Source organism: Rhinolophus sinicus, chromosome 2 (genome assembly GCF_057876585.1).
Source record: "Rhinolophus sinicus isolate RSI-liver-muscle chromosome 2, RSI-T2T, whole genome shotgun sequence".
NCBI classification, from domain to species: Eukaryota; Metazoa; Chordata; class Mammalia; order Chiroptera; family Rhinolophidae; genus Rhinolophus; species Rhinolophus sinicus.
In genome coordinates this window covers 121937501-121953323 of record NC_142502.1, presented here as the reverse complement: position 1 = coordinate 121953323, position 15823 = coordinate 121937501, and the positions used below count along the sequence as shown (strand labels likewise).

At 41.0% G+C, this 15823-nt stretch overlaps 1 protein-coding gene across 1 annotated transcript in view; it reads left to right on the top strand.

The window, feature by feature from the left end:
• Positions 1 to 864: 864 nt before the first annotated feature.
• The window catches only part of IL36R (interleukin 36 receptor), a 49394-nt gene continuing 34435 nt past the window's right edge, over positions 865 to 15823 (top strand). Inside the window, exons 1-4 of the mRNA XM_019753803.3 lie at positions 865 to 974; positions 1683 to 1751; positions 2585 to 2819; positions 4931 to 5126. Coding sequence (XP_019609362.3) covers positions 1694 to 1751; positions 2585 to 2819; positions 4931 to 5126 — 489 coding nt within the window. The 5' untranslated portion in view covers positions 865 to 974; positions 1683 to 1693. The remainder of the gene's footprint in view (positions 975 to 1682; positions 1752 to 2584; positions 2820 to 4930; positions 5127 to 15823) is intronic.

Sequence of the window (15823 nt, the reverse complement as noted above, 5' to 3'; positions counted from 1 at the left end):
TCTTTTTCATAAAATGTTTGATATTTATATTCACATATAATGAATTTATTGTTGTTCTTTAAAATAAATAAGAAAACAAATGTTTAAAACGTTCTCCATTTTAATTTTACATATAGTAAAAATATTGAGACAAAACTCACATAAACAAAAGCATCTTGGGATCCTTAAAAATTTTGATGTGTAGACATTTGCAAACCACTGGCTTGCAGCCTACCTCAGGAAGCTTTGCTGTCAAGACAATTGCTTTCATTTCTCTCCCTGCTCCTGTGTTTGCCTCTGTCTCACTGTCTCACATCCCAAAGACCGCCAGGAACAGCTTGGCTAGGACCTTGTTGACTGGCGATTACATTTTATATTTTCTTCTAAGTCCCAGTGCCCTGAGGAATATCTCTGGAGTGTTTCCTGATGGCCACAGCGACAGTCCTCTGTTGATGTCCCCCTGTTGGAAGTTTCAGACAGGAGCAGTCTTCGTGCTGCAGGTATCTGAGCATCACTGTGGGAAGTCTGCTTTCTAGAAGTTCAGGTGCACGACTCCTGCAAAGAAATACTATTCCTTACAAACCATTTGGGACAGCTCCCACTTTAGGGACCTTTGTGTAGACCAGTGCAGGGCCGGTAATGACTGTTCACAGGGGGTTTGGAAAGGAATGAGTAATTCAGTTATAGGGACAATTCAGAATGGATTTAAGCAAACATTGTGGGGTGAAGAAAGATTTATTAGCTGCCAGAAAATTTGGCACAAGCCTTCCAACCCACTTCCCATGATGCCACGTTCCTTCCTACACACCCCCTTAGAGAAAGTAGGACTGCCCCGGCCACAGTGGCAAAGGTCAGCCTGCTGTGGAACCGCCTGACAGGATTCAGTCCCTGGGTGTCAGGTCCTCCACTCTTCAGAGCTGCACGCTCCCATCCTGTGCCACAGGTAGAAACTAGGCTGGGAGTCCGCGGCCGAGCCCAGCGCAGTGGGCGCCACGGTAGGTGTGCAGGGAGAGAGGTGGCAAAAATGTGCGCGACCCGGAGGCCAGAGATCGGAACTCCTGGGCATTCGACCTTGGGGAGCAGACGCCGTCTCTGGGCGAAGGTGTGGAGCCCGCGTCTACCTGCCCATCCAGCGGCACTCAGCCTTGCTCCCTCTTCTCCTGCGGGTCTGTCAGGTAGACCTCAGCGGGCTTCTCTCCACTGAGTTGGTGTTTGGGGTGTCTGTTTACACCGCCGGCCCCGCGGATCCTGAGAACCAGGACGCACAGTGGGCGACACACGGTGGGGACGCAGAGCCCCGGGCTGAGGCGGGCTGGGAGGCGTGCCTCCCACGGAGCGTGGGACTCTGACACTACCTCGCTGCCAGATGGCAGAAGGGGATGCCACCGCGTTTCCAGAGGAGGAACAGCGCACCTTGGAGGAGACGCCACCCTGCAGCCAACCCTGCCTTCCCCCACCGTGCCACCCAGCCCCCCCACAGTCCTCTGTATCCTGGATCCCGGAGGCCGGGCGCTTAGAGTACGAAGGGAGCAGGGGAGGGAGCGTTCTTTGGGGGCAGGTCCGGGTAAATGTGGGGCCAAGAGTGGAGGGCTTCCCACAAAGAAGGGAAGGTCGGTGGCCTGGCCTGAGATCTCTTGACGTTCAGAGGTCGCAGGAGCCCACTCCGCCCCTTCCCCTCCCACCCTGGGCTCTCTTCCTTGTAGCCGGATACGGAATGGTGTCCTTGCTGTTGTGCGGCGTGTCCATCGCGCTTCCACTTTTTATCAGAGCAGGTACGTTCGGTTTGTCCTCGGGTCTCAGAGCTGCCCTCACCCTCGCACCTCCCCGCCACTCTGCACCTCGGGGGATCGCGTGGGACCCAAGCCTTCCTGATTACACCTTCCCACGCACGGGACCAGGCAGAATTCCGCTGAACGGGAGGGAGTTTCACTTCCAAGAGTCTGATGCTCAGCCCCAAATGTCACCTTTGAGCTTTGAGGTGACTTTGGGGTGGTGGTGGTGGGGGCGCTTATTAGGCAAATTTGCAGATCAGGACTTGAGTTAAAAATGCTCCCTCCGATGGATGAAATGCTGTCTATTTTATACGACAAAGGGTCATTTTACGACCCAGGGTAAAAGCAAAGACATCATCAACAGAACAAATTTCTTCTAAGAAAAACTAAGCAATTTGGTAGACACAAACTTTAAAGAGAGCGTATTTGTTAACAGTCCTTTTGGAGATGAGATGCTTACACTTTTTATTCAAGACAGAGTGACAACTGGATGGCAGAACAAAAAGAAAACAGGGCAAGAAGGGCTCAGAAGAGGGACGTTTTCTCTGACGGAAGAGGATGATAGAATGAAGGCTTTTAGAGTGGAAGGGAAATAGGAATTATACGAGATGGAGAAGATGATTTGTGAGGAGGAAACTGAGTAAATACTGTCCTTATGGACACGTTCAAAGGACTTTCAATCTGCTTTCAAATCAACAGACTATTTTTAGGAAACTCCTACACTGGGAAAACTAAAATAAAATTGGCTAGAAAATGGAGACATTTATTAAGACTTTTATTATTATTATTTTTTGACATCTTTCATGATTAGTCTTTTCCCTTTCTGTCCCTAGATGAATGTCAGAACGTTAGTGTGCAAAACGAAGCTCCTTTAGTAAGCCAGCCTTTTGCTTTTAATTGCACGTACCCTCCGCTAACATCGGGGAAAGCATATGTAACATGGTATAAACATCCGAGCAAAATTCCAGTCTCCAAATATATACAGTCTCGAATTCACCAGGACCAAAACTGGATTTTGTTTCTCCCCCTGACATGGGAGGACTCCGGAATCTATCAATGTGTTATAAAGTAAGTTCCTCATTTAAAATAGAACTAACACTCTCTTTCTCTCTCTCATGTATACATTATAACTATATGTGTATAATTCCTTTAAGAAAATTCTTAACAAACTCTTAATAAACAGAAAACTCAATGAAAAGAATACAATATAGTTTTATAATTGTTGTAATGTGGTTTCCAATAAAAATATTTTAAAACAGAATAGATTTGTAAATCAGTTGTTGAAACATTAAATGAATCTTTTCCCACTGAAATGATGCCACAAGCCAAACAAGCTTCCAAAACCTGCTTATCCCAATATTATAGTTGCCTTTTTTCTCTTGGACTGTCAAAAGTTTTTGTGACGGGGAGCGGGGGAGGTACATCTAGATAGGACTAAGCTTCCTTTGAAGCACCTTTTTGTAAGGCATCTGTTATAGAAATTTAACAGTGAGTAAGCACCAAGTATGTTCCAGACCCCACGCTAAGCCCTGTGCTAGAAAGTAATATCAATGAGTGAATGACACGGGTGTGGTGGGAGACATTGAGCCTGGTGGGGATGGTAGTGAACTGGAAAACATGTGCCCCACCAAAGATGACAGTCTATTCAGCTCAAGTCCATTTTCCAATTTTTGGAGGGAACCTGGAAATGAGAGAGAGAAAGAGAGTGGGGGAGAGAGAAAGAGAGAGAGAGAGAGAGAGAGAGAGAGAGAGAGAGAGAGAGAGAGAGAGGGATTGATTTGTGGACCAAATTTTGATCCAGGGCCTCAATTTTATTACCCTCCTGTACTCACATGCATGATCTTAACAAAGTATTTGACCTCTCTGAGCCTTGGTTTTCTTATCTGTAAAATGGAAGTCATGCCGGCTTGATAGGGTTCAAGTGAAAATTAGCTGAGAACATATGTGAAGTAGGTGCTCCTGAAATGAAGCTGCATTCTCCCTCTCTTGGTTTTTTCCCCTTGGTATTTGCTGGCCCCTATCTGCGTCCCAGGATGACCTGTGTCCCACTCTGATTCATGCTAGATCCTCATTTCCATGTCAGATCTACCCAAGGGACAAAATTACTTAGTGGTACACATGTAGAAGTGGCCCTTAGCCCATTTACCTAGCCCCTTTCCATCATTTCACTCACTATGTAGATCAAGCTGTTGACATCTTAGGGAGGTCTGCTCTCCTGTTTTTAGTATTAGTTAAAATTAGAGTCGGAGATTGTATGTGACACAAATTTATCTGGACATCTAGGCTGCATTTAAAATATTTAAATCTGAGACTTGTGAAATGGGGGGCAATCCTTTATAGAAAGTGACATAGATGTCATCTGTCATGGAAGAAAATAAACGTGAATTTTCACAAATTTTTAACATACAGATATAATACATATTTAGTAAAATATATTTTTACTTTGAAATAATTTCAAAGTCACATAAAATTTGCAAGAATAGTATAAAGAACTCTCACCTACACTTTATCTAGATTCCCCATTATTTAATATATTGCCACACTTACCTTATTATTCTCTCTCTCCATATATATGTATATTACACACAATATTTTTTTCTCAATCTTTTTTTCCAAATCATTTGAGATGTATGCATTATGTCCCTTTACCCTTTAGTATTTCAATGTATATTTCCTATCAATAAGAGCATTCTCTTTCCAGTAGAGGATCCAATCCAAGATCATGCATTGCCTTTGGTGGTCATGTATGTTTAATTTCTTTTCATCCAGAACAGCTTCTCAGTCTGGTTTCTGTGACATTGACATTTTGAAGGCATATAGGCAATTATTTTGTATCCATTAATTTGTGTGCCAGATATTTCTTCATGAGCCTCCTTGGCTGCAATACTACGCAAGTGGTTTGTGTCCTCTTCAGACAGCACTCAGAGGCACGTGGTGTCAGCTTGCCCCGCATTGGCGACATTCATTTTGATCACTTGGTTAAGGTGTCACCTAGTGTGTCCCCTATATAAATACTTTTTTCTTTTGCTGTTAAAGATTTGTGAGATTTATCATCTTGTTTGAGGCAGAGGGTATGCTCAGTACCTTCAAGATGATGTGAACATATTTGAAAAGAAGCAAAATCATTTGATTTGTGATTGTTTGAGTTTATGAGGTTTCAATCTGTTATTTTCTTCCAGTAACACAAACACGTGTCACCAAATACAAGTAAACCTAACTGTGTTTGAAAAACACAGTTGTGATACTTCCAGAAACAGTCAAATGAATTTATCAGATGAGTACAGACAAATATTACACATTGGAAAAGATGAAAGTCTTATATGTCATCTGAACTTCCCCAAGAGCTGTGATTTGGATTCCGTAAAGTGGTATAAGGTAAAAAAAATGAATTTTCCTATTAATATTTTTTTCTCCTTTTCTTTAAACCCACTTGTCTTTTCAGTTGAAGTCATATTTTTTAAGGCAGGTTGATAAAGAGGTTTGCGTACCTAAGAGGGATCTGTTAGCCAATTGCTATTGATAATCTTACCATGCTAATTATTTACTTTTAAATTTATGGTAATTATAGCTTTGTAATATTTTATTATTTGTATCTACCCTTCCTTCCCCCGTTATCCTTATTTTTCAAACTATCTATTGTTATTTTTTTTCTAACAGATTAATTAATTACTTTGTTTGAACAGGTACTATATGCACATGAGTCAATAATCACAAAGTATAAAAAGTCGCCCCCTGGAAAGTCTCCCTCCCACTCCTGATCCATATTTGCTCTGAGCCCATCACACTTTCCTTTACACGTGGCTGCCATAATTAGTTCCCTGCACTTTTTACATTATTCTTGTACAACCCTTCATGAGCAAATGACACTGTTTATTTTAGCCCCCCCTCCTTTTTTTTTTGTGAACAGGGCGTCCTATACTCACCTTACTGCACCCTGTGTTTTCACCTTCAAACATTTTCTTTTCTTTTTTAAAAAAATTATTGCATTTATTGGGGTGACATTGGTTAATAAAATTATATAGGTTTCAAGTGTACAATTCTATAATCATCTGAATATTGCATTCTGTGTTGACCACCCAAAGTCAAATCTCCTTTTTTCGCCATATATATGACCTCCTTGACCCTCCTTTTCCCTCCGGTCACCACCATACTATTGTCTGTATCTATAACTTTATGTTTGTCTTGTCTGTTTGTTGCCAAAGCAATTACTTCTTTTTGTTTTACTACCTGAAATTCCATTATTAAAATTCTATTTGGGTCAAATTCATAGTCTCAAAGGCTGGGGGGGAGGGGATATGGGAAGTTACCAATCAACAGGCATAAAGTTTCAGTTAAACAAGATTGTACACTTTTTGTACAAAAACTTGTCAAGAAAGTAGATCTCTCTCTCTCTCTCTCTCTCTCTCTCTCTCTCTCTCTCTCTCTTTCAAGCAAGTAGATCTCATGTTAAGTGTAATTACCAGAATAAAACAAAATACATTCTATTTGGGATTACAAGTTCATGTAAAAGATACAAAATTATATGATGGAATTAAAATAGTGTTTGGGAATTATTATGAATTAGTCTAACCTTATATCCAGCTGAGATCTATAGCAATGAAAGAGTGGAAGCATAGGTTAGGGTGGGGTGAGGGTTTAGGATACAGGTCATTCTATGAGATGAAAAAGGGCCTAGCCTGGGGATAAGAGGTGGGTGGGGAGGGTGTGCTATAAGAGAATGTGAAGAAAGGAGTGGATCACAGAAAAATGGCCTTTAAAAAATTTTTGCCCAAGGAAGTCATATAGAGGGGAGGAAAACACACCCTTTTTTTTTCTTTTCTCTTTTTTTAAATTATTGTTTTACATCAATTTCAGGTATACAGCATAGTGGTTAGACATTTATATAATTTAAGAAGTGATTCCCCTGACTAGTCTAGTACCCACCTGGCACTATACATAGTTATTACAATATTATTGGCTATATCATTGTGCTATACCTTACATTCCCACAACTACTGTGTAACAACAAATTTGTACTTCTTAATTTCTTCCCCTTTTTCACCCAATCCCCCAAACCCCTTCCATCTAGCAACCATCAAAATGTTTTCTGTATTTATGAGCTTGTTTCTGTCTTGTTCATTTTGTTCTTTAGATTCCACATATAAGTGAAATCACATTGCATCTGTCTTTCACTGTCTGACACCCCACTGAGTACAATATCCCCCAGGTCCATCCATGTCACTGCAGATGGCAAGAACCTATTCCCTTCCATGACCAAGCAATATTCCATTGTATGTATCTCCCACCTCCTCTTCATCTATTCTTGATGGACACCCAGGCTGCCTCCACATCTGGGCCATTGTAAACAATCCTGCAATGAACGTATGGATGCACACATCCCCTCGAAGTAGCATTTTGGGTTTCTTCAGATAAATACGCAGAAGTGGAATTACTGGGTCTCTTGTTATAGACTTTGTTTTAAAGTCTATTTTGTCTGTGTAAGCATTGTTACCACTGATTTTTTTTTCCATTTCCGTTTTCATGAAATAACTTTTTTCATCTCTTTTCTTTCTGTCTGTGTGTGTCTTTGAATCTGAAGTGAGTCTCTTGTAAGCAGTGTATGTAAGGGTCTTGTTTCCTTATCCATTCATCCACCCTATCTATGTCTTTTGATTGGAGCATTTAATCCATTTACGTTGAAAGTAATTGTTGATAGGTATGTAATTATGGCCATTTTGTTTTATATATATATATATATATATATATATATATATATATATATATATATATATATATTTTTTTAATTAGTTTCAGGTGCACAAGACAAAGCAAAACTTAGACGTTTATCATTTATATCCCTCACACTGTCTGAACCCCCCTCCCCCCATCCAGTATCCCTCTGTACGTTCCCCAAATTAATTTTCAAAACCCTGTGGCCATCTTGTGGTTACCGACTATTTTCTAAACCTCTCACCTTCCCCTTATCCCCACCCCCCCGCCCCTCTAGCAACCCTCAGTTTTTCCTCCATGTTTCCAAAACTGTCTCTGATTAGTTCATTCACTTATTCTTTTCTTTAGATTCCGCATATAAGTGAGATCATATGGTATTTGTCTTTCTCTGTCTGACTTATTTCACTTAACATAATGTTCTCTAGGTCCATCCATGTTGTTGCAAATGGTAAGATTTCTTTCTTCTTTATGGCTGCATAATACTCCACGGTATAAATGTACCACAGTTTCTTAATCCAGTCATCTACCGATGGGCATTTCAGTTGTTTCCATGTCTTGGCTATTGTGTATAGTGTTGCAATAAACATAGGAGGGCATAAAGATTTTTGAATTGGAGTTTTGGATTTCTCCAGATAGATACCTAGGAGTGGGATTGCTGGATCATAAGGTAGTTCCATTTTCAGATTTTTGAGATACCTCCATACTGTTTTCCATAGTGGCTGCACCAATCTGCATTCCCACCAACAGTGCACCAGCGTTCCCTTTTCTCCACATCCACGCCAGCACTTGTTGTTTGTTGATTTATTGATGATAGCCATCTTGACTGGGGAGAGGTGGTATCTCATTGTGGTTTTTATTTGCATTTCTCTGATGGTTAGTGAGGTTGAGCATTTCTTCATATGTCTGTTTGCCATCTGTACGTCCTTTTTAGAAAAATGTCTCTTCATGTCATCTGCCCATTTTTTAATTGGGTTGTTTGCTTTTTGGAGTTGAGTTGAGTGAGTTTTTTATAAATTTGTGATATTAACCCCTTATCAGATATATCATTGGCAAATATCTTTTCCCATTCAGTAGGATCCCTTTTTGTTTTATTGATGGTTTCCTTTGCTGTGAAAAAGCTTTTTAGTTTGATGTAATCCCACATGTTTATTTTTTCTCTTACTTCCCTCGCGCGAGGGGATATATCAGTAAAAATCTTACTCTGGGTAATGTCTGTGAAGTTTCTTCCTATATTTTCTTCTAGGAATTTTATGGTTTCAGATCTTACATTTAAATCTTTAAGCCATTTTGAATTTATTTTTGTATATGGTGTAAGGAGGTGATCCAGCTTCATCTTTTTGCATGTGTCTGTCCAGGTTTCCCAGCACCATTTATTGAATAGACTGTCTTTACCCCACCGTACATTCTTGCTTCCATTGTCATAGATTAAATGGCCATATAGGCATGGATTTATTTCTGGACTCTCTATTCTGTTCCATTGATCTATGGGTCTGTTTTTATACCAGTACCATGCTGTTTTGATTACTATAGCCTTGTAGTATAATTTGATGTCAGGTATTGTTATACCTCCCACTTTGTTCTTATTTCTTAAGATTGCTGAGGATATCCAGGGTCTTTTGTTGTCCCATATAAATTTTAGGATTATATGTTCTATTTCTGTGAAAAATGTCTTTGGTAGTTTGATAGGAATTGCGTTGAATATGTATATTGCCTTAGGCAGTATGGACATTTTAACTATATTAATTCTTCCTATCCATGAACATGGTATGTGTTTCCATCTATTTGTATCTTCTTTCATTTCTTTCTTCAGTGTCTTATAATTTTCTGAGTACAGATCTTTTACTTCTTTGGTTAAATTTATTCCCAGGTATTTTATAGTGTTTGGAGCAATTGTAAATGGAATTGCTTTTTTAATTTCTCCTTCTGATGTTTTATTATTGGTATATACAAATGCAACTGATTTCTGAATATTAATTTTGTATCCTGCTACTTTACTAAATTCATCTATCAGCTCTAATAGTTTCTTGGTGGAGTCTTTAGGGTTCTCTAAATATAGTATCATATCATCTGCATATAATGAGAGTTTTACTTCCTCCTTACCGATTTGGATACCTTTTATTTCTTTTTCTTGTCTGATTGCTGTGGCTAGAACTTCCAGCACTATGTTGAATAGAAGTGGAGAAAGTGGGCAACCTTGCCTTGTTCCTGATCTTAAGGGGAATGGTTTTAGCTTTTCCCCATTGAATATGATGTTAGCTGTGGGTTTATCATATATGGCCTTTATTATGTTGAGATATGATCCCTCTATTCCCACTTTCTTAAAGGTTTTTATCATGAATGGCTGCTGGATTTTATCAAATGCTTTTTCTGCGTCTATTGATAGATCATGTGATTTTTATTTTTCATTTTGTTAATGTGGTGTATCACATTAATTGATTTGCAGATGTTGAACCACCCTTGCATACCAGGGATGAATCCCACTTGATCATGGTGTATGATCTTTTTAATGTATTGCTGAATTCTGTTCGCTAATATTTTGTTGAGGATTTTTGCATCTATGTTCATTAGCGATATTGGCCTGTAGTTTTCTTTTTTTGTGGTGTTTTTGTCTGATTTTGGGATCAGGGTGATAGTGGCTTCATAAAAAGTTTTTGGGAGTCTTCCCTCCCTCTGGATTTTTTGGAAGAGTTTGAGGAGAATAGGTGATAATTATTTTTTGAACGTTTTGTAAAATTCACCTGTAAAGCCATCTGGTCCAGGGCTTTTGTTTGTTGGGAGATTGTTGATTACTGATTCAATTTCCCTGGTGGTAATCAGTCTATTCAGGTTTTCTGTTTCTTCTTGAGTTAGCCTTGGAAGGTTGTACACCTCTAGGAAGTTGTCCATTTCTTCCAGGTTGTCAAATTTGTTGGCATACAGTTGCTCATAATAATTTCTTAAATTTTTTTGTATCTCTGCGGAGTCTGTTGTCACTTCTCCTCTTTCATTACTGATTTTATTAATTTGGGTCCTCTCTCTCTTTTTTTTTAAATGAGTTTGGCTAAAGGTTTGTCAATTTTGTTTATCTTCTCTAAGAACCAACTCTTGGATTCATTGATCTTTTGTATTGTTTTTCTGGTTTCTATTTCATTTATTTCCGCTCTGATCTTCATTATCTCCTTACTTGTACTCCCTTTGGGCTTATTTTGTTGTTCTTTTTCCAGATCCCTTAAGTGTGAAGATAAACTGTTGATTAGTGATGTTTCTTGTTACTTTAGGTAGGCCTGCAGTGCTGTGAACTTCCCTCTTAGGACTGCTTTCGCAGCATCCCATAGATTTTGGGTCGTTGTATTTTCATTTTCGTTTGTCTCGAGATATCTTTTGATTTCTTCCTTGATCTCCTGCTTGACCCATTCATTATTTAGTAACATATTATTCAGCCTCCATGAATTTGTGTGTCTTCCAGTTTTTTTCCTGTAGTTCATTTCTAATTTCATAGCACTGTGGTCAGAGAAGACAATTGGTATGATTTCAATTTTCTTAAATTTATCAGGACTTGCTTTGTGTCCTAAGATATGGTCTATCTTGGAGAATGTTCCATGTGCGCTTGAGTAGAACGTGTATTCTGCAGCATTGGGGTGGAATGTTCTGAAAATATCGATTAAATCCAAGTGGTCCAATGTATCATTTAAGGCTGTTGTTTCCGTATTGATTTTCTGTCTGGAAGACCTGTCCCTTGTAGTCAGAGGTGTGTTGAAGTCCCCTACTATGATAGTGTTACTGTTGATCTCTGTCTTTATGTCAGCCAATATCTGTTTTATATATTTAGGTGCTCCTATGTTGGGTGCATAAATGTTTACTAGGGTTATGTCCTCTTGTCGAATTGATCGCTTTATTATTATATGGTGCCCATCTTTGTCTTTTAATATTTTCTTCATTTTAAAGTCTATTTTGTCAGAAATAAGTATTGCAACTCCAGCTTTTTTCTGATTTCCATTTGCATGAAATACCTTACTCCATCCCTTCACTTTCAGCCTGTGTGTGTCTTTTGATCTGAGGTGAGTCTCTTGTATACAGCATATACAAGGGTCTTGCTTTCTTATCCACTCAGCCACCCTATGTCTCTTGATTGGAGCATTTAAACCGTTTACATTTAAAGTGATTATTGATAGGTACATAGTTATTGCCATTTTTAAATTTGTGGTTAGATTGTTTTCATCTTTCTTCTATTTACAGAAGTCCTTTTAGTATTTCTTGCAATGCTGGCCTGGTGGTAATGAATTCCTTTAGCTTATTCTTTTCTGGAAAGCTCTTTATCTCTCCGTCAACTTTAAATGATAGCCTTGCTGGATAAAGCAACCTAGGTTGTAGGCCTTTGTTTTCCATCACTTTAAGTATCTTCTGCCACTCCCTCCTGGCCTTCAATGTTTCTGCAGAAAAGTCATTTGGTAGTGTTATAGGAGTTCCCTTGTATGTAACCCTCTGTCTTTCTCTGGCTGCTTTTAGGATTCTCTCTTTGTCTTTAACCTTTGCCATTTTAACTATAATGTGTCTTGGGGTGGACCTGTTTGGGTTTATCCTGGTTGGAACTCTCTGCACTTCCTGGGCTTGTATGTTGGTTTCCTTCATCAGGTTAGGGAAATTTTCAGACATTATTACTTCAAATATGTTCTCAATCCCTTGTTTCTTCTCTTCACCTTCTGGTATTCCTATGATGCACATGTTGTTGCACTTGATGTTGTCCCAGAGGTCTCTTAAACCATCTTCATTGTTTTTTATTCTTTTTTCTTTCAGTTGTTCTGTTTGGGTGATCTCTGCTAACTTGTCTTCTAAGTCGCTGATTCGATCCTCTGCTTCATCTAACCTGCTGTTAATTCCTTCAAGTGAGTTCTTTATTTCGGTAATTGTGTTCTTTAGTTCTAACTGGTTGTTCATTATGATTTCTACATCCTTCTTGATGTCTTCTCTAAGCTCCTTAAACATTCTTATCATCAGTATTCTGAACTCTGTCTCTGATAGTTTGGTTACCTCTGCTTCATTTGGTTCCATTTCTGAAGGTTTCTTCTGTTCTTTTATTTGGGATATGTTTCTTTGTTTCCTCATTCTGGCTGACTCTCTGTGTTTGCTTCGATGTATTAGGTAGATGCCCTGGAGTTCTTAGTTCTTGCTGGGTTAGTATGTAGAATGTGTCCTTTATATTTCACTTGCACTACTTCGTTCTTCTCCCCTGCGTGTGCTCCAAAAGTGACTCTTGTGTTGTGTATATTGTCCTGTTAAAGAAGATCTTTAATTGCTTTTCACTTGTGAGTAGGTAGGGTTAACTCCTAGGCTGACTAGTTGTGAGACTTGGCTCTGCCCACCGCAGGGTGTTCTGCTGCGTGAGGGTTGACCGCTTAGATGTGGTTTGGCCTCTATGGGTTCTTGTGCCTGTAAAGAATCCCCTCTGGGTGTGTCACTTGTAGGTCAAACCCGGTAGTACTCTGGTTTGGTCTGGAGTTGGCCTCTGGGTATGTTGAATCTTGTGCTTCTTAAGCTGGGCTCTGGTAGGGCAATTACAGAACAAAGCAAATCACTAAGCACAACAACAACAATAAAGACAAAATCAAGTACATTCACATGTAAAAGACAATCGACAACCCCCACTCAACACAGGCAAAGATGTCAAAGATATAAAGACAAATCAAAATAGAACAAAAAGCAGCGCCAATCGTGGCTTAAGCCCATCAAGTAATCTCCAGGTTGTTCTCTGCTGTAGCACAGAGTCCCCTGCGTATTGTGCAGGTAGAGCCGGTCACCTGGTGCCCAGAGTGACGTTGGGACTGCAGCTTTAGATGCGTGGGGCTGAGGGGTCTGGACGGTAGTTTTTACAAAGCCAGTGCAGTTTCTGCCCTTGCCTGCACACATGCACACTGAGAGTAGCACCACCAGCCCTGTGTCTAGTTCTCCTGAGTCTTAGGGCACCTCTTCCCTGTGTGTGTGTGTGGTGGGCGGGAGATTTCTCAGCTGCTGAAAGCTGGGAGCTGCGTCTGCAGCTTACTGCTGATCCTTAGGCGTGCCTCCGCCGATGTAATTGCCCCGCCCTAGGCAGGCCAGAAAGGGTGGGGGCTGGGGATAGAAGGAGGGGTCCTCTCTTTCCCAGCCCAGCTGTCACACCCTTCCCGCAGGCCAGAAAAGGTGGTGGCTGGGGAATGAGGAGTCCCCTCTCTCCTAGGCCAGCAAAAACCACACTCCTCTCAGCCTCCTCCCTGGGCCAGAGCCGCCGCCAGTCTTCCCAGAGCCCGAGCGCCAAGGCTCCTCTGTAATCTGACACTGCTCTTCAGATCAGGAGCCAGTTCAAGTCTCTGGAAGGGTGGGGGTAGGATTGGAAGAGTGGGGGGAGGGGCCCAGGTATGGAGTTTGTGTCCTTTGTCCGGCCTAAGGCTTAACTGGAGGTATCAGCTGAAGTTATTGCCTCAAATGCTGGATATGCTGCCCCCGCGGTGGGAGAGGTCCGCTGTGGGACGCAGGGCAAAGCGCCCACCTCCTGGCTTCCGTGCTCTCCTCCGTCCTGGGATCTCCTGCGTATCTGTAGCCGTGGGTATGGGCTGGATTTTCACAGGCACAGGTGCGGGGCAGATTTCCACAACCCGAGGGTGTGGGTCGAATTTCTACAGCCTCCGAGTCCCCACAGCACAGGTGTGGACTGCGATTCCACCCCACATCCCCACCGCCGCAGGTGCGGTGCGTCTCCACTCCGCTCCCTTCCTTCTTCCCCTGCTTGCCCAATTTTCCCCACCTGCAAGTAATCCCTGCACGAGTCTCTTTGCTGTTCTGCGTGATGAGCAGAGAGTCCTTTGATGGGTTATAAGCTTCCTATTTCTGATAAGGTCTGACGTAGAACTCAAAAAGTGCGCCCCGCTGCCGCCATTCCTATGACGTCACTCCTGTTTTTAATATTTTTGATATTTTTTTTCCATCTTAAAGAAGTCCCTCTAAGATTCCTTATAATACTGGTTTCCTGGTGAAGAAGTCCTTTAGTTTTTTCTTGTCTGGGAAGCTCTTTATCTGTCCTTAGATTCTAAATGATAGACTTGCTGGGAAGAGTAATCTGGGTTGTAGGTCCTAGCTTTTCATCACATTGAATATTTTGTGTCAATCCCTTCTGGCCTGCAAAGTTCCTGTTGAGAAATCAGGTGACAATCTTATGGGAGCTCCCTTATAAGTATTATAAATAATTGCCTTTCTCTTGCTGCTTTTAGGATTCTCAATTTGTCTTTAACCTTTGCCATTTTAATTATAATGTGTCTTGGGGTGGGCCTGTTTGGATTCATCTTGTTTTGGGACTCTCTGAATTTTTTCTGCTTGTATGTCTATTTCCTTTGCCAGTTTAGGAAAGTTTTCAGTCATTATTTCTTCAAATAAGGTCTTAATCCCTTGCTTTCTCTCTTTTCCTTCTGGTATCCCTGTGACGTGAATGTTGTTATGCCTGCCTGATGTTGTCCCAGAGTTCTCTTAAACTATCGTCACTTTTTTATATTCTTTTTCTTTTTGCTGTTCCTATTGGGTGTTTTCTGCTACCGTGTCTTCCAAATCACTGATTTGATCCTCTGCTTCATCTAGTTTGCTGGTGACTCATTCTAGTGCATTCTTCATTTCAGTTATTGTATTTATTTCTTACTGGTTCTTTCTTATGTTTTCTTTGTCCTTTTTTAAGGCTTGCTATCTCTCTGTTGAAATTCTCATTAAGTTCCTTGAGCATATGTACAATCAGTAATTTCAACTCTGTATCTGGTAGATTGCTTGCCTCCATTTCATTTAGTTATTTTTCTGGAGTGTTCTCCTGTTTTTTTTTTCATTTGAAACATGTTTGTTTCCTCATTTTGGCTGCTTCTGTGTTTATTTCTATGTATTAGGTAGATCTGCTACCATTCTTCACTTGGTGGCCTTATGTAATAGGTGCCCTGTTGGGCCCAGTGGTACATTCTCCTTGGTCACTTGCTCTGGGTGCTCCAGGAGTGTCCTTGTGTGGATTGTGTGTGCTCTCCTGTTATAGTTGAGTATTGATTGCTATTGGCATGTCAATGGGTGGGATTGACCCTCAGACTAATTGGCTGTGGGGTTTGGCCACATCCACAGCTTATGGGCTGCTGTGCAGGGGGCTTATCCCACTGAATGGGATTTGCCCCAGGGAGCTCTGGTGTCTATTGAAACTACCCTTTTTGTGTGCCACTTATGGGGCTAATTGGGCAGTGTTCTTCTGTGGTCTGAGGCCCACCTCCAAGTATGTTGATTCCGGGGCCTCTTTGGAGGGGTTCTGGTGCAGGCCCACGTCAGCCACTTCCTGTGACTGGTCGGGGACTACCTGGTAGGAGCTACAAAGTGATCCGCAGTTGGTCTGGACTTGG